The 27,375-nt window shown below is 35.1% G+C and overlaps 1 protein-coding gene across 13 annotated transcripts in view; it reads right to left on the reverse strand.

The window, feature by feature from the left end:
- CAMK2D (calcium/calmodulin dependent protein kinase II delta) overlaps positions 1-27,375 on the reverse strand; it is a 313,999-nt gene that overhangs the window by 206,941 nt on the left and 79,683 nt on the right. For all 13 annotated transcript variants that reach the window (XM_073892167.1, XM_073892165.1, XM_073892172.1 and 10 more), the window contains exon 3: positions 10,316-10,375. In XM_073892167.1, coding sequence (XP_073748268.1) covers positions 10,316-10,375 — 60 coding nt within the window. The remainder of the gene's footprint in view (positions 1-10,315; positions 10,376-27,375) is intronic.

The raw sequence follows: 27,375 nt of genomic DNA on the forward strand, positions 1-27,375 counted from the left end.
AATAAATGAAATCTTAAAAAAAATATTTTCGGAGCTAATTAAAATATAACACTAGGCTTCACCACTTCAGTTTGAAAGTGAGAGCTCTGCTCTTAGTGAAAAATAGATTAACAAAGCGTAGTTGTGTGTTTTTTTTTTAACAAATATCCAATGTAAACTCATCTATATATGCAAAAACACTTACACCTAAGGAAATCATAATTCAGGATATCCTCATGGGGGAACTGTTTACACAATTTAAGTTTCCAATTTTCATAAGCCAATTCTGAACAGAACAAATGAAAGACAAGATTTCCTATACTTCGAAATAATAGACTCATAAAAATTATTATCATCTACTTTGGTGATTAACATTGTAGGCATGTAACAATATAGAAATTTTTCTTATTCTAAGCCTATGGTTGAACTATCTACAAAATAAACTCATGACTAAAAGCTGAAAGTAATTTTTGAAGAATAAACTATAAAAATTACTGAACTTCTAAAGTGTGAACAAAATCTTACCAAATAATTTCTATCATTTCATAGTAAATATATTATAAAATACTACAGATGTACAAAATGTAAAAGAATAAGAGAAGAATTCAAGTCATATAACTGTATGTACCTACTTTCTTCAACATAGGCCATTAGCTTTTAAAACTAAATATTCAACAAAATGAACCTATCAAACAATAATCTGACATAATCATCACTCTATGGCAAACTCATTAGATCTGGGGTAGTTTTTGTGAAGCAGATGCAAATCAAATACAAACAGCAAATAATTCTACCTGTGGAACATTTTAAAAGAGAATGAATTCTTACTTTCAAATTGATAAGTAATAGGAATATAGAGCTACCTCCCCTAAAGTGGCAACTTTTCTATCAAACTAAACCACAGTTTACATTACAAATGTTAGAAATAAATGCTATAATTGGACTCTAAATTATACTTTCAAAAGTTATCTCAAAACTCTAAATTAGTATTCCTATGTATATTCTATTAAAATAAGTTATAAGCAAAAATAAATAAATAAGCTATAAGCAATGATTGCTTAAAACACCCCCCCCCACACACACACATATACCTAACCTACAACTCCAAGGGTTTATCTGATCTTAGAAATCCATCATCTCACGAGTGTCCTATCCCGATTCTTTTTCTACAATTTAAAGAACAGTTTTTAAAAAAATTTGTCATATGTTACACATCAAGTACTGTTGTTGGTTTGTTTCCTTAACCTTCATTGTTTTCTGACAAATATTTGTCATTCATTTTCCCCACCAATAAGAGAGTAAAAGTCTTGCATAGCAAGTAAATAATTAATTCGGGGCCAGATACAACTACTTAAAAGGTTTTTCACAAAGATGATGAAAGTTATCGTCATTAAAATATAATTGTTCTATACTATCTGTATTTGCCATAAGTTTTTCAATAATCTTATGCTATTTCTCCCCTAGAGTAAGGACTAGAAATAGCAAAATTATATAACATCTCTAGGAAAGGATTTCAGTCTGCTGTTATTTTAACTAATCTTCATAAAATTTGGAGATTCTTTACTTCTTAAATAACAATGTGGCTAATTCAGTCATACAATCTTAAGCAACACAGTGCAGTGTTGAAGAGTACGGATGGTGATACCAGGATGTGCAGGCTGGAATCTCAACTCTACTACTTCCTAGCTGTTTGACCTTGGTTGACTATGTAACCTGTTTGGGCTTTATATTCCTTGTCTGTAAACTGGAGACAAGAATGGCACTTGTTTGTTTTGAAGAGTAAAAGACTGGATGCATGGAAAGCATTTAGAATAGTGTCTGATAACACAGTTAACAGCTCTGCTATTAACTGTAGTGATAAAGTTCACTGGAATTCCAACCTAATTTTTTTCTTTTCCTCAGCTCATCTTCAGATTGTAACACAGTAACTTATTGTATCTAAGTTTATTTTTACTGTCAAAACTATCAGAAGAAAGGGGAAAGAGGGATGCTTTTTAACTGATTAAGAGATTCCTCAGTTCCTTTCAGCATTTCCAGGCTACATGAGCTGTTCTTACCCAGGGGGAGGTAAGGGAGTGGGGAGGGGATTCAAACCCCAGTCAAACAAGCAAATAAAGAAACAAAAAGGTGCTATTACTATTACTGTTGGGAATTTTTTTTTCTCAAAGTTTCAGTTTAGGGCACAATTCTGAGTTCAAGAAACTATTATAAGCTTCCAATACACAGATACGAGATTCTACCCTGAACATAGTGAAGACAGGACAAGATGAAAATAAAATAGGTTTAGTAGAATGAAACAGAGGATATATTTGAGTATTATCCATTGATAGATCAAAGTGTTCTATCCAGTAAGTCCAAATCACAAATTGTCCTTCATTTGTAATAGAAGAACCATTTTTTCTCCAGTTTCATATGAAATCCAACTATTCCAATATAACTCAGGGAAGTGGCTGTTTCATTGATATACGGAAAAAAAATTTACTTACACAGGAGTCAATAAAAAATGGATTCATATCCGAACTCACCAATTAAAAGAGAATTTAAAATGTTAACTTGTATCAATAATTTTTATATCCATATTTTATCTTTCTACTAAATAGTTTGTTTACTTAAGGTGATGATGAATTTAACTTTCAACCAAGAATTATGAAGGGTACATCAGGTACCACATTAAATGAATAAAAGAAAAAAAAGAAAAAGCTATAGTAGATAATGAGAAATTTTGAGAATAATTATTTGCTGGGAAAAAAATATCTCTGTGCTGGTTCTCACATTTGTTAAGAGAGGGTAATCAATTCTGTAGACAATAAGATATTCTGAGAAGTAATTTAGCCTTCACACCAAATAATCAAGATAAAGAGGTGAGATTTAATCAAATATAAGCTGAACATAAAACAAGAGTATCTTGCTTTTTTACTACTGAATTATGTTAAATTACCTTTTATCTGTTGAAAAGTCAGTAGAGCAAGTTGTTTAGCAATAAAAATTACTTATTCTTGTATAATTACAAACTTACGAATATTAGGCATAATTGCTAATAATGGAGGTCAGAGAGAAAAACTTTAAGTATCATTCTCCTGTAATGTTGTTCAATTTCTCATAACACTGAAAAAGACTTGAGTGTCATTCAAAATCATTAACTTTGTTTTCTCAGCACACCATTTAACATTTACTCTGCACTAACTCTGTTCTCCTTTCCCATATGACCCTTTCAAAGGATTCAAAACTGAAATAGACATATAAGGCAATTTAATCATTTGATAACTAACTACTGGGAATATTTAAGGTAAGTTTTTACTGAATTTAAGCTTGTATATGCAATACGATTAGAGTGGTTTCTTATAAATTCTAGGAACCTGAAAGAAGACTGCATGTGGAGTAGAACAAAAAAGTAAAATGTTGTGAAAAGCAAAAAACAAACAAAAATGACTTAATTTTGTCTTGTGAAAATTAGAGGAATGATATTTAACTCAAGGATTATTTGCTAAAAATAGGGAGATCTAAGATTGAGGTTAAAATATTAATTTTAAAGTATGACACCATGCCTCCTAAGGTCAGGGAAAAAGAAAAACACTACAGGCAAAGCGAAGTAATAAGCAGGTTGTGCATTTTTAATTCCTTTGGAGATGTGTGTGTGACCTTGGGCATTACCTCCCTACTGAAACCTCCAAACTTCCATCTGCAGAATCTAGGCTGGATTTAGGTAATTCCTAAGGGCTCTTCCAGTTTCACATTTTCGGAAAAGGAAATTATATAAGTCCTAGATGCCATAAATTATCCCTCATGGGCATGGAAAATCTGCTTATATAGTAAGTAAAGGCTTTATATATTTTCTAATCTCTACCTGTCAGCATATGTAACTTTATGTATTGTTATATATGTCAAACTATAAAATCTGTTCAGTGTTTCTTTATGGAACATGTAGCTCCATATCAGAGTAGACAGGTATTACTTATGCTCTCCAAAACTTACAAAGTTTTCCAGAAGTTTTTAACTTACTGTTTTGTTTTGTTTTTTCCTATATGTGGGGGAGGATTGATTTGAAGCAAAAATAACTTCAAAATTCTCCTTGAAAATGAACGTGATTACCAACGCCTTTTCAATCTTGCTGCAAGTCAGGTTCCCTTAAACATCAGTACCTCTTTATACAGATGGTATCAAGAATTTAGGCTTGGCAACGTCATTAAAGATGTGACTTTGGATAAGTCTTATAGATACAGAAAATTTTAGTTTCCTCAATTATTAAAAAAATGAGTTTGTACTAGATAACTATAAGATCTCTGTTACTGCAATATTGTGATTCTCTGGTTATATATATATATATATATGAATATATATGTATGTATGTGAAAGATACATAAAAGTTTCTGAAATGCTGAAATGTTTTTCCACTGTTGAGTATATATCTCTCAGGAAAAAGCTACCAGACATCAAGAAATTATCAATTAGGTGGTATATGGAATAAGTAATGCCCCTCAATAATATACCCAACTGTTTATTTACATTAAGTATCTTCCAAAGTTTATTAACTCACCAAAAAGATAAGATGCACTATCTAGTTCTCCCTAATAATTCTGAGAAAATAAAATGGTAGATATTTTCTCTGCTTTACAAAGAGTGCAAGTAGACATTAATAAGCAAATGGAATATGCTTTAGCAGTTCATTGAACAGACCCAGTGTCAGAAGCAGAATAAATTGGGGTTCACTGAGTCTATAGACTTTATTTTTTTTTAAAAGATTTTATTTATTTATTTGACAGGGAGAGACACAGCAAGAGAGGGAACACAGGTAGGGGGAGTGGGAGAGGGAGAAGCAGGCTCCCCGCCAAGCAGGGAGCCTGATGCGGGCTCGATCCCAGGACCCTGGGATCATGACCTGAGCTGAAGGCAGACGCTTAATGACTGAGCCACCCAGGCGCCCCTAGACTTTCTTTAATTTTCTATTATGCCTTACAATAATGTATGAGTGTGTTTATGTGTTTTGGGGTAGTGGCTGAGAGAGCTGGTAGGAAGGTGATAATCATTAAGATATTATGATATGATCTCAGAATGGTTAACTTGTTGTACTGGGGCCCCAGGGCACTAGCACAGACTAGATTCTTTTTATTAAAGGCCACATAGCCCTTCCTTTAGCTCTCTAGCTACTGGGATTCATTGAGCCATATCACTAAAGGCTTACCTTACAAAGGAGATATTGATCTTCTACAAATATAAATGTTCCCTTATACTTTCAAAAAACCATCTTGCTCTTTCTAAAGTCTACACAAAGTGTAAATTCAGGTCTTTAGAGAGTGGGATAGCCCAGGCACAAAATTTATCATCCCGCCAACTGAAAAGTTGTCTCAAATATTGATCTCCATACAAACAAAGAATAAGTGGGTATCTTTCTCACTTGGGACCTCAGATGAATAAGATCAAAGTTCCTGATATTTTCTCTTTTCATTTCGTGGCCCACTTCTTTTCAGATTTATACAGTTGCATTAAATGAGTGTTTTGCCTGATCTCCCTAGTTTCTCTTGTTTTATTTGGATTTTGCCATGAGTTTCAAAAAATTCCTCAATAATAATGCTCATCAAAGATCAAGTACAAAAACAACGGAAATATAAAATTTTGAGAACAATTTGGCCATTACCTCAAGTATTTTATTTCACTACGTTAAAGTTATTTTCCTTCACTCAGTAGATATGTTAATATATAGCTCAGACTATTTGATTTACCACAGAATCTGCTTATAACTCAAGAGAAAATAAGCCCATTTTATTAAAAGAAAGGATGAACATAATAATGAAAAATAAGCTAATTAACAGAAGCTTGAGGTAGGATGTCCTTTCCAAACTGCTTCAACACCTTAAGATAAGGTTAGCTATAATCTTTCTAGTTTGGGGCTCAAACAAAATAGTCTGGCTAGCTGCTCTGAAGACAGGGGCAAAGATGATGCTGCTTAGGAAATTGCCTGCACTCCCAAATTTGTTGAGCCAAAAAATGCATTGTACTTTTTTCGTGGACTATGTGGAACACAGAGAAAAGAGGTCAGCCTGGATCTATTTAAATTCTTGCTGAAAAGAAGGACCCAAGGGTGATAAACACTGGATTCTAATGAACTAATGGAGCACTATTATCTCTGATTGCGCTCATGTGACTACAATCATTTTACACACAGCAGGCAGAACAAATCAGATGATGACACACTCCTGCTTATCATCCTTCTATGGGCTTCCCACTGCACTTAGAATAAAACCTAAACACTCTAACCTGATTTCCAAGGCCCTACGTGGTCAGGCATCTACCCATCCTTCGGACCCATCTCAGGTCACTCTCTCTCTTTCACTCATGGTAGGCTACATGCTGATCCTCTGCCTCTTCCTCTAACAGGGGAAGTTTACTCTGCCTGAAACCCTTTCTCCTTGAGCTTTTTCATGATGGATTCTTATCTTTTAGATATCAATTTAAATGTGACCGCTGCAGACATATCTTGCCTGACAAGCCACTCAATGTAGTAACAAGACTGTCCCCTTGATCAAAATTAGGCAGGCTCCTTGAGCCCTCTTTTTGACTAGGCCTTGTCTTGGGCCCTATACTCAACCTGCCTAAGCTAGTCTTAGCGAAGAATCCTACAAAGTCACCCCTCCATCTTTGATATGTGATCACCCTTGACATCTGATCAAGTTCTTCATCCCTCGCCCTGGATGTCTAAGCCTTTGGCCTTCCTTTAATAAGAATCTCATCAGTAGTTTAGTAAGTTCAGTAAGAATCCCCCTACGTTTGCTATCTCCTCTCAGCAATTTTCAATTCTCATTCTGCTCCTTGGCTATAAATCCCTAGTTGTCTTTGCTGTATTTGGAACTGAGCTCAGCTCTTTCTCTTAATGCAATAATATTGAATAAAATCTGCCTAATGACTTAAACGAGTGTCTGATTCTGTCCCTCTTTGCTAGTAGCCACCCAATCCCCTAGTGTCAATTTCCGCTATTTTAATTCTCTGCATAGAACTAATCTCTATGACATTATAATGATGGCCCTTTGTTTTGTGGCCTATCTCCTTACACTAGGGTGTGACCTTTAGGAAAGCAGAGATATTGTTTCTCTGGATGACCACTTCATCACCAGTGTGTTAAGCCTAGAACATGGCTGGCAATGACCACAACACTAAATAAATTTTGTTAAGTAAGATAATTTTAAAAATTATGTTTTCATGGTTTACCTAAATGGGTATGAAAATGTGTAGAAGAGAATACTGGAAGTTATCATACACATAAGATTTATCAACAAAAGGTAGAAATGAACACAACAGATATTAAAAGTTGTTTCCTTTGGTTTCTTCTTCAGACATCACTGTGTTTTCCAAACTTTCCACTGTGCTTTACTTTGAAAATTAGAAAAACATTAAAAAAACACTAAAGAAAAAAAAGAGTGGTTTATGAATTACCAATTTTAGTTGGTTTATGTGTTTCTTCAAGAGAAACTTTTTACTTGCAAGTTCCCAGATTACTGACTCTGTGCCAAGAGAAAGGCACATTAAAAAAAAAAAGTAATAAGCAAAATTTCACTGGAGGAAAAATGGTCAAAAGTAGCATTTCGTTCCTTCAAGTTCTAAAACCTGGTAGATTTTAAGATAACTGAGCAAATAACAGAATGGAGAAAAGGGAAGAAGAGGTAAGAGTCTCATACTAGATATCACTTTATAACCTATTTCAGGAGAATCAAGACCAAATGCTGTTTTACCAGAGTAAACTGAACCAGCAGTGAGCAAGTAAGTGCGAGTGATCTATGTGAAAACTGTTAACCAACGGGAACAGCAGCACTGCGCTTACCGCTCTGTTCTCCCTACTCTCCAGTATAATCTCAGATACCCATCATGGCACCTATCTTTAAAGCAGTCCTTTGTTTACTGCTGCTTATTATTTTTTTGACAATTACTGTTGGTGTTTAATCATTTCTCTTTGTGTGAGTAAACACAACACTGTCAAATTGCATAACGTGAAGATTAATTAAGATAATCAATTAAGATAAGGTAGAAGGAAAAATAATTCATCCACATTTCTCCAATTAGAAAAAAAGTTTTGGTGGGATTGACTGGGCAAATTCTTGCCTCAGGGTTTTTACAAAGGCTGTTTGTTCCCTCTATCTGTTGATGCTTTTTTCCCCAGAGAGCCAAACGACTGGCTTCCTCCTGTTTTTTAGGTCTTTATTTCAATTCCATTCTCAATTAAGTCATCCTGACCAAACTATCTGAAATCATAATCCCCCAACATAACCAATTTCCATTCCCTGCTTTTTTCCCCCCCTCAGTACTTATCACAATATAACATCCTATACTTTGTTTACTGTCTGTCTACCTCAAAAATGCAACTTATGTGAGGGCAGGTATAATGGTCTGTTGTATTCCTACTGTATTCCCAGAAAACCAGTTTGTTGAGTGAATGAATAATATGAGTAATTTGCCACTGTTATGATTTTTGAGAGTGTGTCTTAGAAGTTTAATCTATTTATGATTCCCATCTTGTAGTACAGGATCACTAAAAAATCTCTCTTGTGATTAGAAATGGATCTCAGAATTCAAGGACCTGAAACTTCTATAGTTGCTTTTGTACCCCTGAAATCTTGAAAGATGGAAGAAAACCCCAAGTGAGGCAACCAGGGAGCCACGGCATTGGCTGCTATGCACCACTGAAAAAAATTATATGTAGTGTCAGAGTGTGTTAATGGTGCTGTCCATGTAAAAAAAAACTAGAACTTTCCCCAGTGTACAACTTCTCCTTTGTTAGTAAGGTTATTCAGCATGGTTTCAAAATGAAAATTGTTCTTGTTTTAGTTTGAGTTGTCTTTAGAATGTCTGACTTTGGTCTCCTGGAGGAAATGAGGACAACCAGTTTCATTATCTACAAAAACTGAGTTTCACAGAAAGATCTTGATTAAAAACAAAACAAATAACAACTCTTCTTCACAAGAGTAACAAAGCAAACCAAACAAAAATTTCACTTTATCTTAAACCTGAGCAAGAACAGTGCTCTTTGAACCACCGTGGGTCATACCATGTAATTTCTCATTAGCCAATATTATGGGCTGAATTGTGTCTCTCCAAAATTGTGTCTCAACCCTGAGACCTCAGAAAGTGACCGTATTTGAAGATAAAGTCTTTGAAAGGGCATTTAAGTTAAAATGACGTCATCAGGGTGGACCCTAATACAATATGATGGTGCTCTTACAAGAAGAAAAAATTACAACAGAGACAAGACCATGTGAAGACACAGGGAGAAGACATCTATCTACAACCCAAGGAGAGAGGTCTCAGAAGAAACAAACCCTAACATCTCGATCTCAGACTTCTTGCTTACAGAATGATGAGAAAATAAATTTCTTTGTTAAAGCCATCTTGTACTTTGTTATGCCAGCCCTAGCAAAATAAGATAGCCAACCAAGAAATGCCAAAGACTGTCACAGGTAAAACACTTGTAAAGATGTATTTACATTTTAGAGTTGTTCTCTCTCCAACCAGAAGGTTCATATTAGACAGCTGCTGGTTTGTTAATGCTTCAGATTTACCTGGTAGTGTCCATTCATTCATTTAAGAACCTAAGAAGTATGCAGGACACTAGAAACTTCAAGTCAGGAATAGAAATTGAATGGTCCCATTCACAAAAATAGAAGAACATAAACCTTCTCAGTGAATGATTTTGCAATTGTACTGCATTATCACTCCCTCTCTCACAGCTTCTACATCACAAATAATTTGGCTGACAATAAAACTCACAGAGCTGGGGCAGTGACATTTATCTAAAATAATCAAAACTACTCTCACAGGATCATGTTCTTGTTCTTTTTGTTGTTTTTCTTGTTGTTCTTTTTCTTTCCTTTGTTGCTTCTATTTTTCTTATACTCATCAGTTTTTTATTTTGAACATTATCGTGCTATTTCATAATTCATGGGGGATAATACTGTAAAATAATTTTACTAGTTTCTGGAAGAAAATCAATAATTATAGGAAAAACTCCTTATAGGATAGGTAAAAAGTAATTTAGCTGACTAAAACAATGACATAAATTCTGTCTCTCCAAACTTCAGCAGCAGCAGCTGAACAATCCTGAAGACACATAAAAGCACTATTCAATTAATAATATTTTGTATTATTTTAAAGTATTAGTATATTAACTGCTACCTTTTGAAAAACATTTCAAAAACTTAGAAGAATCAAATGTAACCAAAACCAAAAATTAGGAACTTATTTCTTAGAAGTTGCAAATAGTCTAGATTACTAAAGTAACATTTTTGTTGCGGTTAAAAAATACATAACATAAACTTTAATTAACATTTAAAATAAATTGAAAAGATTTCCTTACCAATATTGGGGTGCTTCAAAAGACGGCAGATTCTAGCTTCTCTTTCCAGTTTCTGATGATCTGTTTAAAAAAATAAATCATAAGTCTTAGTAAAAAAGATTAAAAGACAATAAAGAGCATATCAAAATGACAAAGCCTTTACATTTATGTATCTTTTGATCTCTTAAAAAGTGATAATTTCTTGTATTAACAGTTATAGTTATCTGTAAAAGAGAGAAAGTTGAAAAGAATAAAGTCACACTTGTTTTAAAAAAAAAGTGATAATTTGCAGTTAGGTGAACATAATATAGTTTAACAATCTAATTTTCTTTCTTTTTCATTGGCTTGATGTTTGATAGAGTGAGATACAGAATAGAGCTGAATTTAGACAGGGCCAAGACAACAGTGAAAATGTCACAAAACAATAGTATTCTTTCTTTACCTTAAGTATATATTCTTACAACAAATTAATTAACCCAATATACACATACACATTTAATCAGATGATGCCTATTTGGAATTTGAAATACCATGGAAACGGTGCTAAGTAGGGTTACAGTTTGTCTCTAATGAGGAAATATTTTCTGCCCAGTCATATTTTCTATCAACCACTCTTCATACAATCGTTGGTCCAACTTCCCAAGTTTATGATGCTCTTTCTTATATCAGAGACTTCCAAAAATCCCAAATTGCTTGCTCATCTTCATCCTTCTATGCTTCCCTAATCATTTCTTTGAAGGGGCATGACCACTGTAAACTTGCATTTTAAGAACTATCTGATACTCTTCTTTGATTTCTTTGTGGTGGCTCATATGCATATATTTAGAACCAAAATCACTGGCCAAATCACAAATGGCAAAAAGAAGCAATAACAGAGCAGAAACACACACTGCCAATAAGGACAGCACGGCAGAGTGGTCATTAATTGAGAGCCTTATATAGACCTCTGACTTAAATCTTACAATAGCCCTCTGAGATTAGGCAATATTAGATCCCTATTTTAAAAATATAAAAACTAAGGCATAAAGAGGTTAAGTGATTAGTGGCATCTACCAAATTAGCTCTCATTAACTAGAATCATAAAATAACCTTAAAAGGAGGAGAGGAAAACTTACCTAACTACCCACACATAGCCTATACCAATGGTCCTCCAAATCTGTGGTCTCAGAACCTCTTAACACTCTTAAAAATTATCAAAGACCCCAAAGAGCTTTGTTCATATGGATTAGATATATTCATGCTTACTCCATGAGAAACAAAACTAAGAAAAATGTTAAAGATATATTAATTCATTTAAAAACAATAATGAACCCATTACATTAACATAAGTTATTGCATTTAATTTCTAAACTTTTTATTTGGAAATAACCAAAACACAGAAAATTTGAAGAACAGTACTAAAAACACTTATATAACAGCAGATTACTCAGATACATCTATTATTAACATTTTACTCATTTAAAAAATCATTTATATTCTATGTATGTATACATGTCTGTGTATGTGTATATGTATACACATATTTAACACACAAATATATACACAAATATGTGTTTATATTTATACCTAATTTTTTTCTGAACTATCTGAAGGTAAGTTACGAACATGAAGGCTCCTTTTTAACCCCTAAAATTTCAGTGTATATTACCTTAAAATTGTGATACTCTATTACAATCACTGTATAGTTATCAACTTCAGCAAATGCCACATTAATACAATACTTTACCATCCATATGCTAATTTTGTCTATTTAACCCAATGATGCCCTTTATAGGATCTTCGCCCTCTAATGCAGGATGCAGCCTAGGGTCAGATATGGTATTTAGTTGTCATCTCTCTTTAGTTTCCTTTAATCTGGAATATTTCCACAGTTTTTGTCTTCTATGACCTGACAATTTTGAAGAATACCATGTATATCTTTTAAAAATAATGAATCTCATTTTGGTATTGTCAAACGTTTGCTCATGATTTGATTTAGGCGATGCATTCTCAACTAGAACACTATCCTTCTCCAGCTGTCACATATGAAGTATACACTGTCCAACGGCTTCTCAAAAATGGTGACTTTGATCGCAAGGGCAAGGTGCTTTGAATTTCTCTGCTAAGTATTATTTTTTAATTTTTCCTTTGTCACTAATAAATATGTGGTGAGACTTTTTATGGCCAGGAAAACATCCTGGTCTTCTTCAAAATTTTCCTGTAGATTGTGCATTCAGTGATGATTCCTGCCTGAACCAGTCTTTACTATGATAGTAGCAAAATGTTGATTTTCTAACTCCAGCACAGTAACATTTTCATGAAAAATACTGTTATTAAAAAAAAAAAAAATTCAGGGGCGCCTGGGTGGCTCAGCTGGTTAAGCAACTGCCTTTAGCTCAGGTCATGATCCCAGGGTCCTGGGATCGAACCCTGCATTGGGCTCCCTGCTCAGCAGGGAGTCTGCCTCTCCCTCTCCATCTGCCTCTTCCCCTGCTCATGCTCTCTCTCAAATAAATAAATAAAATTAAAAAAAAAATTCAATGACATTTTAATAGGAATGTATACGGACAAATAGTAGCTACACTCACAGTAAACAGAGCATAATGTTTACCCAACCATTATGTTGTACACCTGAAATTACTATAACATTGTATCAGCTATACTCAAAAAATGATTTTGAAATGAAAAAAAAATAAGAAAGAGCACGGTTTTACATCTTTGCCAAATCTCTTCGATGTCTGGCTTAATAGAAGACAGCTGTATTCTCATGTTTGCTTCTATATTCAATCTACTGTAATATGTTGTTTTGGTTGAAGTATATCAATAGAATCTGACCTCACAAGGATATGTAGTTGGAAAAGCAAGAGTACTGTCACAGCTTTTCAGATAATTGTGGGTATTGTTCTTTAATATCATCCCAAAACTCAACAAGTGATAGTTTTTTTAAAGGTTAGTTGCCAGTGGAATCCGAAACCTTATCAAGGCACTTTATGAACCATATCAATAAAGTCATGAACTTATATGTTTTAATCAAATTAATTTTCAACATGAATACAATAAATTTTCTAATATAATAAAATTTTACTCTGCTACATTAACAGTTATTGCTCTTTCTTGTACTTCTTTTACACCCAGGCATAATTTTATAACATGATGCACCATTTGGAAAATATTGGTTTAGTATGTTATGTGTTCTTCCAAACACGGACACATTTCATTACATACTATCATAAAAACAATATAACCACTAATATCACCAGAACAATCTTTAAATTGGAGAATTGCCCATGTTCTCATGGGCAAATACAAATTTTCCAAAATTCTAATTTTTGTTTGAAAACCTGAACTGTGTTATTGGCAATAAATGCTGTCAGTTGTTTTCCTTTAAGTGACAGGCTCACTTTGTTCATTTTGAGAAAATGTCTCTCAATAACCTAAGTCTGACTAATCATAACTAGTTTTTCAGTTGTAATTTCAAGTAAAAATGGTATCCCATGAAAGAGTATCTAGTTCAGCTTCTAACTTAAACAACTGCAAGGTACTTCTCCTTGAGACAACCATTGTACCTCAGTGTGAAGTAAAAGTGCTTTACGCATTCTTCTCATTTAATCATGTAGAATGTTGCAAAGATACATGATCAAAGGTCAAGATTTAATAACAGTAATAATTTTAACTGGTTCTCATGTGAAATCCTCAGTGAAGTAAGGTTTTTTTTAGTCTATAAGTGCATGGTACTAAAAAATACAGATGAAGAGTATAGTTTGATGCCACTGCCTTGATTCATGCAAAGGTCCCAGCAATTATATCCACTATTTCTTTTGCATCATAGGTATAAACGTCAACATACATTCACACATACAAAGCATGTAATGTCTTAGATTTACTATGAAAATAGTTTTGAACTTGTAGATTCTCTAACAGGGTTTCATGGGACTCCTAGGTCTACAGGCCACACCTTTGAGAACCATCGGTATATTCTATAAAAAAAAAAAAAACACAAAAAAAACTGTGTCATATAATACTTCTTTTTAGGAATTCTGAAAAATATTTTAAACATGTATAGTGTTATTGTTTTAAGTAATCTCTATACTCAATGTGGGTATATAGTGTTATTAATAACTCAAATAGAAATAGTGTTTTAAGAATCAGCACAGCATTGGATTGGATCTAACAGTGTATCCATTATATCTGGATTACCAAATATAAAGACAGATATTCTCCTGCCTTACCATTGTCTAGAACTACAAATGCCTCAAATAAATGTAAAATGTAAATTCTTCAAACTCCCTATCTCTTTAACAGGTTCTCATTCTTAAGATAAGCTACTTCTAGAATATTCTCATTTAGAAATATACAAGTAGGGGTGCCTGGGCGGTTCAGTCGGTTAAGCATCTGCCTTCAGCTCAAGTCATGATCCCAGGGCCCTAGGATCGAGTCCCATGTCGGCTCTCTGCTCAGCGGGGAGTCAGCTTCTCCTTCTCCCTCTGCCTGCCGCTCACCCCCACCTGCTTGTGCTCTTTCTGTCAAATAAATAAATAAAATCTTTAAAAAAAAAGAAATATACAAGTAAACACAAAAGACATTTCTGTATTTATCCTTCTAAAGAGATGATTAAGTTTTACATTTAAAATTTCCTTTACTTTTAATTCAGTTGGCAACAAAAATCATGCATCCCTACCTCATCCTTCCCCAACTCCCACAACTATAATGGTAAGAGAGGCAAAGGCAGATTATAAAAGGCAAGACATCTAATACTGTTTATCACTATCTAAAGATTTTCTTTTATTATCCACACACCCTGCAGCTACTGTAGAATCAGATTCATTTATCATTTAATATTTATTAAAGTATTCAAACTATAATAGTTTGACTTTTTTCTTCCTTTGAAGCTCAAGTCCACACTGTTATTTGAATAAAAATATAACCCTTCAGGCTGCAATATTGTCAGGTCTGAAAAGAAACATGCTGTTAGCAATGGATGGTTGAAGATCTACCCTATAAACAATGCCATACGGAAAATATATCATCATTCAGTTTTGACATGGTATCAGCAGGGAATAGTATGACCCAGTACAAAGACCTCAGCATTTTAAGTTTCTGAGAATTTTGAGATAATGTAGTCACTTCTTCCCAGCTTTAAGATACTTTTAGATACTTTTTAAATTTAATAAGGTATTTATTTCAAATGAGGTGATAAATGTGATTTCAAGCCTAATGAACTAAATCCTTCACTCCTGTTCCAAATCAAATTTTAATCTTTATGGAGAATAACTCTGATCACAAATGGAAATTAAAGGGCTAGCCCTGAATCACTTTCACAGAGCAACAGGGTATCACTAAAGCTACATAAAGCAACAACGTACTTATCCAGCCAACATTAGCCAATGAACTTTCATCAAGTAAATTTCAAAAGTAACTACCTCCCCTACCCCAAATGACAAACAATTTAAAACATTAACCTCTTGGGCGTAAGTCTAATAATCATTGCTTTCTTAAATAAATGACATATAAAATAATTTAACCTTTTTTGATACCCTAGGGTCATTATTATTGTCATTGCCACTCTGCTGTAATTCAGTGAAGCCCTCAGAGGCTACTGAGGTGTGAAAGCCCCCAGGGTACCGCCCTGTGTTCAGTCTGCCCCATGCCCCTCAATATGGAATCGCCTTATCAGCAAAGGCAACGCCAAGGGATGGTTTGGGCAGGGGGAGGAGGATGGCTATCATAATTGGTCACTTACCACCTTTCCCTCCAAACACACACGAGTATAAACATACAACCTAAGGAAGACATGGATTTGCCACACCCAAAAGGGTTGGATTCTTCCAGGTTCCCCTCCTCACAGATTCCAACCCATAAAATTATCTTATATAGCAGTTATGCAGGAGTCACCCCTCATGTTCATGAAAATAGAATGTTTAAAATCCAACTCCATTATTAATGTTTGTTCTGCTAACCTTTTGGCTTATGAGCTTACGCTGCTACCTTCCCTGCTCCTACCTCCTTGTTCCTTGGCCCAGTGCGCCAGTTTGAGATCAATGCCTTAGATCTATCAACATTTGAGGGCAGGTTAATCCCGCTTTTCTGGCTTCTCCACTATAACCAACCCAACTCCATTCTTAACTTTGTCACATTTGTTTGGTTTCTAAGAAACTACACTCTCAAGAAACAGCCCTGCTCCCCATCTAGAACCATACCTGCCTGGCTATCCATTTTCAGAAGAGGGAAGATTAAACAAAATGGACCTAAAGTACTTTAAGTTTTGTATTGTTGCATCTGTTCATTACACCTTTTCTATTTCTTCACGTTTTTACTGTCAGCTCTTACTGCTGTATCTTCAGTACATAATACAATTTCAGGTACACATAACAGGCATTAAATAAATCGTTGTTGAAAAATAAATGAATTAATGACAACTGCCCTTTCCTTGTTTCATAACTGCTATGAATTAAGAATGGAGGAAAACAAGGATACGAAAATATAAAATAATTACAAATAACCTGGCAGTGAGAACCTGAAGAGATCTTTTCTGAACAAAAGTACAATCTTTAGTGCATGAATTCTGAAGCACTACAATGTGGCTACTCAGAGGTCTTATTCCTAAAGATTTTTTTGAATTACATTCTGAATACATTTTTCTTGTTAGAGAAATTACTTCAAGCTAAGTGATGCACTCCTTTGGTAGGAATATAGATTCTGTCCATTTAAGTAGGTCACATTTAAAACCACACTGTAAGTTAGAAAGAGCTATTTGAAAGCCTGAGTATGATGTATATGGATTTAAAGCTATCATATTCATTTAACAAAGGTTTTTTAAATTCATAATTAAATATTATCTTTCATTTTATCCTTTTATTTTAAACTAGGCTTAATCTATGTCATAAATTTGATTTTTTTAACTATTTGACCTAGATTCTTTCTGACATCAGGTACTGATCACTTCCCATTACTTTCTGTTGCCCACTTACTGATTTATCCTGGATAAATCAATAAGATTCTATAACTATATAGGATGATGTTCTTCCTTTCATGGTAAAGTAGAATTAGATGTATGTGCTAAAAGTTCATATATCTTAACTTAGGAGTGAAAGCTTTTGAATAGTTTTTTTTTTTTCTGTGTAGGAATCTCATGTAAATGTTAAATTATGAATTATGATGTCAGTCAAACTTTCATTCTACATGGACCAGAAACTATGGTTTATGATTTCTACAGAAAACCTTTTTTCCCTATATTTTTAAACATCCATTACATGGGAATAAACCAGACCTCTACTTCATTTTACCTTCTTTCTCAAGTCTCACCTGTGGAGGAAGACGGAATTGTCCACAGCTGCCAGAGAAATAAAAGGCCCATAATGAAAGCTCCTGATATTGCAGAACTAGACACAGAGACAACCCAGAGGGATGGAAAGATCTCAGGTTTCAGAGTAAAACAGACAAGAGTTGCCATCTGGTGCTACCACTTACAACTAGCTGGGTTATCAAAGTTCCTTGACTGCTCAAAAGATTCATCTATAAAATGAGTGTAAAATACTTAGCACCAGCGAACATAATGGGACAAAGTAGGTACTCAATATATGGTATCATCATTATTTCTATAATTACTAGAAATTTATAACTCTAAAAAACCGGAATCCTAACAGATGCTATTAATTCCATCAAGCATTAATCATTTTATATGTACTCTAATATACTATGAAAATAACTTTTTTTTAAAGATATTTATTCAAGAGAGACAGAGAGAGAGAGAGAGAGAGAGGCAGAGGGAGAAGCAGGCTCCCAAGGAGCAGGGAGCCCGATGCGGGACTCGATCCCAGGACCCTGGGATCATGACCTGAGCCAAAGGCAGACGCTTAACCATCTGAGCCACCCAGGCGCCCTGAAAATAACTTTTCAATAAAATCATATGATTATGCTATTTATTGTTAATTGAAACAGTGGGAGAACCACTGATATCTACAGTCAGAAAGAGACGAATCAATACAGTAAAATATGGACAAAAACTCATAGCTGTTCAGTGTTACGGGTTACCTTAAACATCTCAAAAATAAACAATACAGGAAAAAAATGTGAGTGTAAAATTTTTAAACAAATTAAACTGCATATTTTTATTCATTCATTCCACACATCCAAAATGAATGATGTCTGATAAATAATTTATCACATGATACTACTTCAGAGAGAGCTACTAGATAACATATTTAGCCTCTTTTCTGGGAATGTAAAGGAATAAACAGTGAAATTTGATGGTACCACTCTTAGGCTGTCCTGCAGGAGAAATATTTTCCTTCTTCCACCACCACGACATTCTTTTTTTTTAAGATTTTATTTACTTGAGAGAGAGAGAGAGAGAGAGTGCACGAGCTGGGGGTAGGGGCAAAAGCTTTTTATCTTGATGAAGTCCCAAGAGTTCATTTTTGCCCTTGCTTCCCTTGCCTTTGGTGATGTTTCTAGGAAGAAGTTGCTGCGGCTTAGGTCGAAGAGGTTGCGGCCTGTGTTCTCCTCAAGGATTTTGATGGATTCCTGTCTCACACTGAGGTCTTTCATCCATTTTGAGTCTATTTTTGTGTGTGGTGTAAGGAAATGGTCCAGTTTCATTCTTCTGCATGTGGCTGTCCAATTTTCCCAACACCATTTGTTGAAGAGGCTGTCTTTTTTCCACTGGACATTCTTTCCTGCTTTCTCAAAGATTAGTTGACCATAGAGTTGAGGGTCCATTTCTGGGCTCTCGATTCTGTTCCATTGATCTGTGTGTCTGTTTTTGTGCCAGTACCATACTGTCTTGAGAGTTACAGCTTTGTAATAGAGCTTGAAGTCCGGAATTGTGATGCCACCGGCTTTGCTTTTCTTTTTCAACATTCCTCTGGCTATTCGGGGTCTCTTCTGGTTCCATACAAATTTTAGGATTATTTTTCCATTTCTTTGAAAAAATGGATGGTATTTTGATAGGGATTGCATTAAATGTGTAGATTGCTCTAGGTAGCACTGACATCTTCACAATATTTGTTCTTCCAGTCCATGAGCATGGAATGTTTTTTCCATTTCTTTGTGTCTTCCTCAATTTCTTTCATGAGTATTCTATAGTTTTCTATGTACAGATTCTTTGTCTCTTTGGTTACATCTATTCCTAGGTATCTCATGGTTTTGGGTGCAATTGTAAATGGGATCGACTCCTTCATTTCTCTTTCTTCTGTCTTGTGGTTGGTGTATAGAAATGCCACTGATTTCTGTGCATTGATTTTATATCCTGCCACTTTACTGAATTCCTGTATGAGTTCTAGCAGTTTCGGGGTGGAGTCTTTTGGGTTTTCCACATAAAGTATCATATCATCTGCAAAAAGTGAGAGTTTGACCTCTTCTCTGCTGATTCGGATGCCTTTTATTTCTTTTTGTTGTCTGAGTGCTGTGGCTGGGACTTCTAATACTATGTTGAATAGCAGTGGTGATAGTGGACATCCCTGCCATGTTCCTGCCCTTAGGGGGTAAGCTCTCAGTTTCTCCCCATTGAGAATGATATTGCTGTGGGTTTTTCATAGATGGCTTTATGATACTGAGGTACGTACCCTCTATCCCTATACTCTGAAGAGTTTTAATCAAGAAAGGATGATATACTTTGTCAAATGCTTTTTTGGCATCTATTGAGAGTATCATATGGTTCTTGTTCTTTCTTTTATTAATGTATTGTGTCACATTGATTAATCTGTGGATTTTGAACCAACCTTGCAGCCCAGGAATAAATCCCACTTGGTCATGATGAACATGGATGCAAAAACTGTCACCAAAATACTAGCCAATAGGATCCAACAGTACATTAAAAGGATTATTCATCTTTATTTTAATTGTATGTCAACAAGTCACATGGCATTTTGAAAAATTATTCTGATCATATTCCTATAGAAGGGTAATGAGATGAATTTTATATCTCATTCTGCCCTCAGTCTCTAGAATTTGGTCTACACAGTACTCTCCCCTAAGTGTAATTTTACTTGTGCTTTTGGAAGAATTTAGCTGCACAATTCCATTCTCATGTTTAGGCATAACAGAGCTAAGTCACTTGAGACATTCTGTATTAAAATCTTTTAAACTTACTACCTAGAGATTCCAAGGACCCAGAACGGAAACAAGGCCTACTGAAGATAAATACAATCCATGCTTTACCATTTTTTCCAGTGGCCCAGATGACTTTTACAGGCAGTTGCACAGTAACATGAGAGCATTTACTTTAGTGATTTCACAAAAATAAATTTTTCCTACTGTGGTAAACATTTCGCTCTTCTTAAATATGTTTTTCTACTAATCAAATACACAAATTTATTCAAAACATGAAAAGCAGAAAATATATAGTTTTCCATAGGACATTTTTCCTTATGTAGTTTAATAATACATTAAAAACAAAGATAAATAACTTTGGACAACAATTTAGATTTTATTTACTTATTTATTTATTTGAGAGAGAGGAAGAGAGATAGCGAGCAAGCATGAGCAGGATGGGGGTGGGGAAAGCAGAGGGAGAGGGACAAGCAGACTCTGTGCTGAGTACAGAGCCCTACATGGAGCTTGATCGCATAACCCTGAGATCATGACCTAAGCCAAAATCAAGAGTCAGATGCTCAACTGACTGAGCCACCCAGGCACCCCTGGATAACAATTTAGAAGAATGAAACAAAGAAAAGAGAGACACATGGACTTTTATGATTCCTTTAAGCATCTGAAACATTCAGTTATTTACTTTTCTGTTCATAAGTTTCCCTCAGAGGTAACTGTGAAGCTAACAAATCTTAAACTTCAGGACCCTAAGAGGATTTTAGCTACATGATCATATGTTCTCATAAAACTTGCAAAACAAGATGTTTCAACACAATTAATTATGATCATTATTTCCTTCCACCGCCTCTTTCCCTCAATCATATCTCCCCTTGTACTGAACGATACTGGAGTGGCCACAAACATGTGTGAGATCTAGCAAAGGGGAAGCTAAGTCGAGGATTCAGTTTAGTTTGGATATAATGAAACATATTTACCTGGTTCACAGCCATGACTGGGTATAGTTGTGTTATTATTAGTCATCCCAAAGTAAGAATGCTTCCCAGAATACCCCCCCTCCCAGCCTGTTGTGGGATGATAGGGCACCCCAGTATGTGAACTTGTACTACAAATCACCCCACAAGTGTGGGTGTGCAGAGGAGAAAGAGCAACTTTTTGCTAATTTTCTATTCCTTATGCTTTGCAATATGTCAACTTCTCAAAATTCATTTCTTGTGACTATTTTCATTCTAAATATATATATTTACTTTTGAGTTTCATTTTGTATTTGTAATTTTGTTTTCTTTCTTTAGGGAGAATCTCCTAAACTACATAAACTGCAGTCCCTGGGTCCACACTCCCAATTATAGTTACAATAAAAGTAGAAGGTAACTTATTGTTCAAATTCTGAACATAAAAAAACACACAATAAAGTTCTTCACAAAACTTAATTTTCTTTAAGTAAATACTCATTTATATTGCTAAGCTACTCATTAAAAAGCTATACATAACTTATATTACATTAGTCATGAGTGACCAACCATAGCAAAAAGATCACCAAGCTGAAAATCAGGGAGAAAAAGAATGACTTCCAATATAAAATCTGCAAGGAATTAGGGCAAAAAGCAAATCTTATAAAAGTAAAGAACTATACTTATTCCTCTCTCCCCTGAGAATCTTACATTATGAGATGATTTATGCTTATATTTAGGGGAAAAAATTCCTACATCAGACATGGTACTTAAACATATTCATTATGAACATACTTATTAAGCATTTTTATTAAGCAGACACAAGGACATGGATCAATATTTTGGAAGATAAAGTAACTTATTATAGTCTAACTACTCATGAACTAATAATTAAACTAGAAATCACATGTATAATAATAATAATAATACCCTTCATATTGGAGATGGAAAGTGAAACTATCATTCATTGAACTATACTCCCCAAGTTGAAAAATTCAAGACACCTCGTCTTGTCTCTACATATTTAATCATGTATTTCTACTTTACCCACATTTTGTGGATGCTTTTATTTCCTATACACACACTCACACACACACACACACACACACACACACACAAATAGGAAGTTTAATGTAGCTACCTAAATAAAAAAAATACTACTGAAATAAGATATTAAAATAAAATAGTTTCAGTTTTAATTGAAATTCTGCAGGCTAGAAACTACCTAGTTGTCAGATACAAGATGCTAAAACCATATATTCAGGATTTGTCAAGCGGTCAGTTGAAGCCATTCTGCCATTATGAGCCCACTGCTCACTTCCAGCTGTACAAGAGCAGATAATGAGAACATGAGGGAGAACTGTTCTGCATAGAGTCCTCAGAACACTCTGCATCCCCTTCTACCCCACACTGGAAAGGAGCTTACTTAAGAGCACTAAATTGAGGGAGGAAAAGGTGTGTCTGAGAGAAATATTTGAAGAGTTTCATCTCCTACAGTTTGAGAAAAACAAGAATGGCTTCCTACCTAAATTGGACTCTAAAGGCATGAAATTTTGTCTGGCTAGCTGCCCTGGAACTGCAAAGCAAAGTAGACTCTGTTGTGAAGAGGCTATACTTCCACCACTGGCAAGGCAAAGATGCACATTCCCATGAGCCAGATGTGGCCCTAAGGAGGAATAGATTATCTTACAATGGACAATCCCCCATGAGAACTACGTGGAGAGCCAATGTGACCCAAAAGAGAAGTAGAATGGCAGAAGCCCAGGAGCTGGAAAGGCAGCTAAAAACATGGCCATCCAGACAGGGGAAATATGGCCATTGTTAGCAAAATGGTCACCAGTGATGTCTAAGAGGAACTGCCCAAAAACCCACAAAAATGTCCCATGAGATTAGTAATCATGCATCTCTCAGACAGTAGCAGTCCAGATTAGAACAGTACCAGTGAAATCAAACATGCACAGTTCCTTATAGCTTTGTCCTAAAGGGCCACAAACAGCAACCAGGGAATGTGAGAGGAAATGAGGTGACAAAGTGTTGGGTACTACACCTTCCTCTGGTCCCTGGAGTCTCTCAATTGTGAAACAGGCCTGACTTGGCAGAGGAGAGAAGTTTCAAATGATATTACACTGGTCAGGACTTTTTAATTTCTGAAATGAGACTGCTGTTTTGACTCAAAGGAAGTGCAAAACTCTGAGATTTGACCAAGACTTCTTCCAGGGCAGGAGTGAATAGGTACAGTGAATTTGGGGGAGCTGAGGAGAGGGGGTTTCAGTGGGGTGTAAATGATCTGATTATAGTGCTTTCACATAATAGTCGGAGGTTACAAATATTTTCTTTAACAAATCTAAAACCATCTAGAATTTGGATTTGCTGAATATTTTTATTTCTTTCACATGGCATTCTTCTGCTTTCAGAGTTCCCATGTTCAATTCCCTTTGGAAGCAGAGCTAAAAGAACAGTAGATTACATTAGAATACCCGTGAAATATGACTGTGTACTTTCCAATTACCTAAAAACTTTCTAGATAACTTACAGTTTATAGAGTGTATCATCTTATTCCATCTGATCTTGAAGTTAAAATGCATATGAAATGCAGGACAGAATTCCCTGGACTTAAGAGAGTGTCATTCTTAATTCATCATTCTAGATGTCATCCTTCATCATGCATTGGTAATGAATATTTATCTTTTACCTAGAATTCTCTATCTCAATCATTTAGAAGACATATCTGCCACTGGCATGGCATTACAAACCAGGCCAGCTCTAAAGCAAAAGTTTTTTGCAACCCTGCTTGGCCTGATGCTTATAGTTTATAAAGAGGCATATTAAATGTCACCCAAATTGACTTTGGTTCTTTCTAAACTCTAGAAGAGGAAGATGTTTGCCTCTCTGTGGAAAACTTTAAAGCCATCAGCAAAAAATCTGCCCTGGACTGACATATGAAATTAACTTCTATTCCCATTATACTGAACAGACCCACTGCCCAGCTGCTAAATGTCTACTGTCTGTAGAGTGACACTGAAAAAAAAAAACCTAATTTGTGTCAATCCACAGGTATTATGAGAGCCAAAACAAGACTCCCTAACAGCTGTGAAGGGGGCAGGGGAACCCCTGGAAGTTCATCATTTTTCTGTATCACAGTTAAAAGAAATCAATGGCTACTTCCCCCCAGGAAATAAAATGCCAGCAGCACTAGCGAGAAACCCATACCATTTGCTCCTTAAAACATGAGACTGTAGGAATTCTGCCAAGTGACCTGGAAATATGGAACTGTGACCAGAGGCCTTTGAAGAGAGCATCCTGCATTAGCTTCTCACAGCAGAATCAAATATGCAGCTGTAGTCCACCCATGCATATTCCATCCTTGACAAATCATCTATCTCCTGCATAATAAATCTTCTTTCCTTTTCACATAGTCTTATTCTTGACTTATTTGCCCCATCCCTATTTACCTTCTTTCATCTTAATATTATTTTTAAAAAATCTTATTGTGAAAATAGGAAATATATGCATATTTCAGCTAAAATAACTATCATTTAAAACACCACTACCCAGATATACCATTATTTACATCTTGATCCATGTCCTGCCAGGTTTTTTTTGCATATTCATAACATACTACTTCTGACTTTAATATCATAGTTTATATACTTTTGCAAACTACCTGAATCGCTCAAGCAATTGCTTAGTAAAGACAGACTGCTGGATGGCTGGCTAAACAATTGAATGATAAAAGCTTACAAACTGGAATTTGGGGAGGCAGGAAGATCCTTCCCAGACAAAACATACCTAATCATACCAGATGCCCCTCCATGCAATTTCTGTCAAAAGGAAGTGACTAATTGGTTCCTCAAAATATTTGCATAAATGGTGAAGTTCCCATGGAATCAGAGGGAAATTAATTACTCTAGTTAAAAAGTTTACTTTTGGGAGAAAAAAACATGAGCCTAATATGTAAATAATGGACATGCAAAGTAATTATAGTCACAGAGGTAAAATGTCATGTAAAATTTATAAAATGTACAGGCTTGTATGAAAATAAAAACAACAAAATCTTCCATCTAAAACAGCTGCACTGTCTACTTCATTCATAATTTATTATTATGCTTTATTCATCAACATCTACCATTTGTATTTGGGTAAGCCAAGAAGATCTACACAGGCTCTACAGCAGTGATTAAGACATAGTTTCTGTCATCTTGGAATTTGTAACCCAAATGAGGAGACTCCTTTAGCTCTGATTTTTATGTCCATCTACTGGCCAAAATACAGGAAAATATGGAAAAGAGATCACTCAAAATCCAGGCTATCTCTATCATACAATCCATTGAAATCTTAGGAAATTTCTATTTGGCTTTAGCAGGTCTCCTTCCCCCATCCATTCCCTGTACCCCTACCATTCAATCTACTTTGTTTATTAAAGATGTGGCACATAGCCAGCCTGCCAACATGTTAGGCTACTTCAACAAATGGATAACTCGTCCACACAGGGCTTCTCAGTTCCTTGACCACTTTGTCTCCAGTGATCTGGAGATTATTTCTGGCCCATTTCAGTCACCACTCTTGTAGTCATTCCTTGAAACTTGGTCATCCTCCTCCACAGTCAGGAAGTTAAAAATCCTACCCTCCAACCACCAACTGCTCATTTTCCAAACGATGTGTTCAAAGTCTCCTAGGTAACTTTTTTCAACCATCAGGACCACCAATCCACTGACTCTTCCACTTCTCCCAATCCATAAGTCCTCTCCATTATTCACTTTCCTCCCCATCCCTAGGCACTCTCACCTCCAGCCATGTGAGTCCCTCAAATGTGCCATGAATTCTCCACCTTGGAACCTTTGTGCATGCTATCCCCACTGCTGGAATACTCACTCCTCCTTTCCTTGTCTAATTTATACCTATTCATTCTTCATATTCTAAAACATTAGTTTTCTCTTCAAGGAAGCCATTTCTAACAGGTTCAAATATTATATTATTGGATCTCATACATAGTACAAATTCCACTTCATTGTTACTTGCCACATTTGTGATTTGTTTTATTCAGTCGTAGGATTTTTTTTAATGATTATCTCAATAAACTGTAAGGTCTGGAAGCAGGATCTACTGATTATTTTTGTTCATCATTTTATATCTTATACTTAAGACAATGTCTGACACATAGTAAAGAAACAAATATTTTTTAATGAATGTGTAAGTAAACAGGAAAAAGGTGGTACAAATAAGAAAGCAGGAGTAAAAAAAGAATGGAGACTACTCTTGATGTAACTTGGTTTACTTCCTTCTTTAGTAGCCACAGATATATGAGGAGAATCTGGTTAATCAATCAAGAGGCTTCTGTAAGAATCAGACAAGACAAAAAGCTTCTGAATAAGAAGGCCCTGCGTCAGCTTTGGCCACTGGATGAGAATTGAGCCTAGATTCTAAAAAATTCAATGCTTGTTGGATTGACAAAAATAGGACTACTCTTTGGATTATCAAAAAGGTAAAAACCAAGTTTATACTATATATATACTATATATATGAATATATAACATAATATGATATAATTAAAATCTGAACTAGAGGTCTTGAGTGAAGTAATCAGTCAAGTAAAAACAGCCCCATGTATACAGAAAAAAAAAGTGGCTTTTCCTGGTGGCAAAATAAGTACAAACCTGAAGGGGTATCATACTAATGTTATAAAGGAAATCTGCATAAATACACATAGAAGAGTATCTGGTAGCACCCTGACTCAAGCCTCAAAGATCATCCAAAGCTGTTTTTTTTTTTTTAAACAGCTGTGAAATAAACTGCCATGAAAGTAAAGATTTTTTTTATTTATTTATTCTTTTTTTTTAAAGATTTTATTTATTTATTCATGAGAGGCAGAGAGAGAGAGAGAGAGAGAGGCAGAGGGAGAAGCAAGCTCCCAAGGAGCAGGGAGTCCAATGCGGGACTCGATCCCAGGACCCCGGGATCATGACCTGAGCAGAAGGCAGACGCTTACCCATCTGAGCCATCCAGGCACCCATTCTTGACAGCAAAGATTTTAAAAGCTAGAATAAAATTTTAAACATACAGACTATTTTATACTTGATAGTTCTGGTCAGCTGAAAATAAGGTTACCTG

The sequence above is a fragment of the Callorhinus ursinus genome, unplaced genomic scaffold, assembly GCF_003265705.2.
Source record: "Callorhinus ursinus isolate GAN/ISIS: 27379988/994484 unplaced genomic scaffold, GSC_fseal_2.0 scaffold4, whole genome shotgun sequence".
NCBI classification, from domain to species: domain Eukaryota; kingdom Metazoa; phylum Chordata; class Mammalia; order Carnivora; family Otariidae; genus Callorhinus; species Callorhinus ursinus.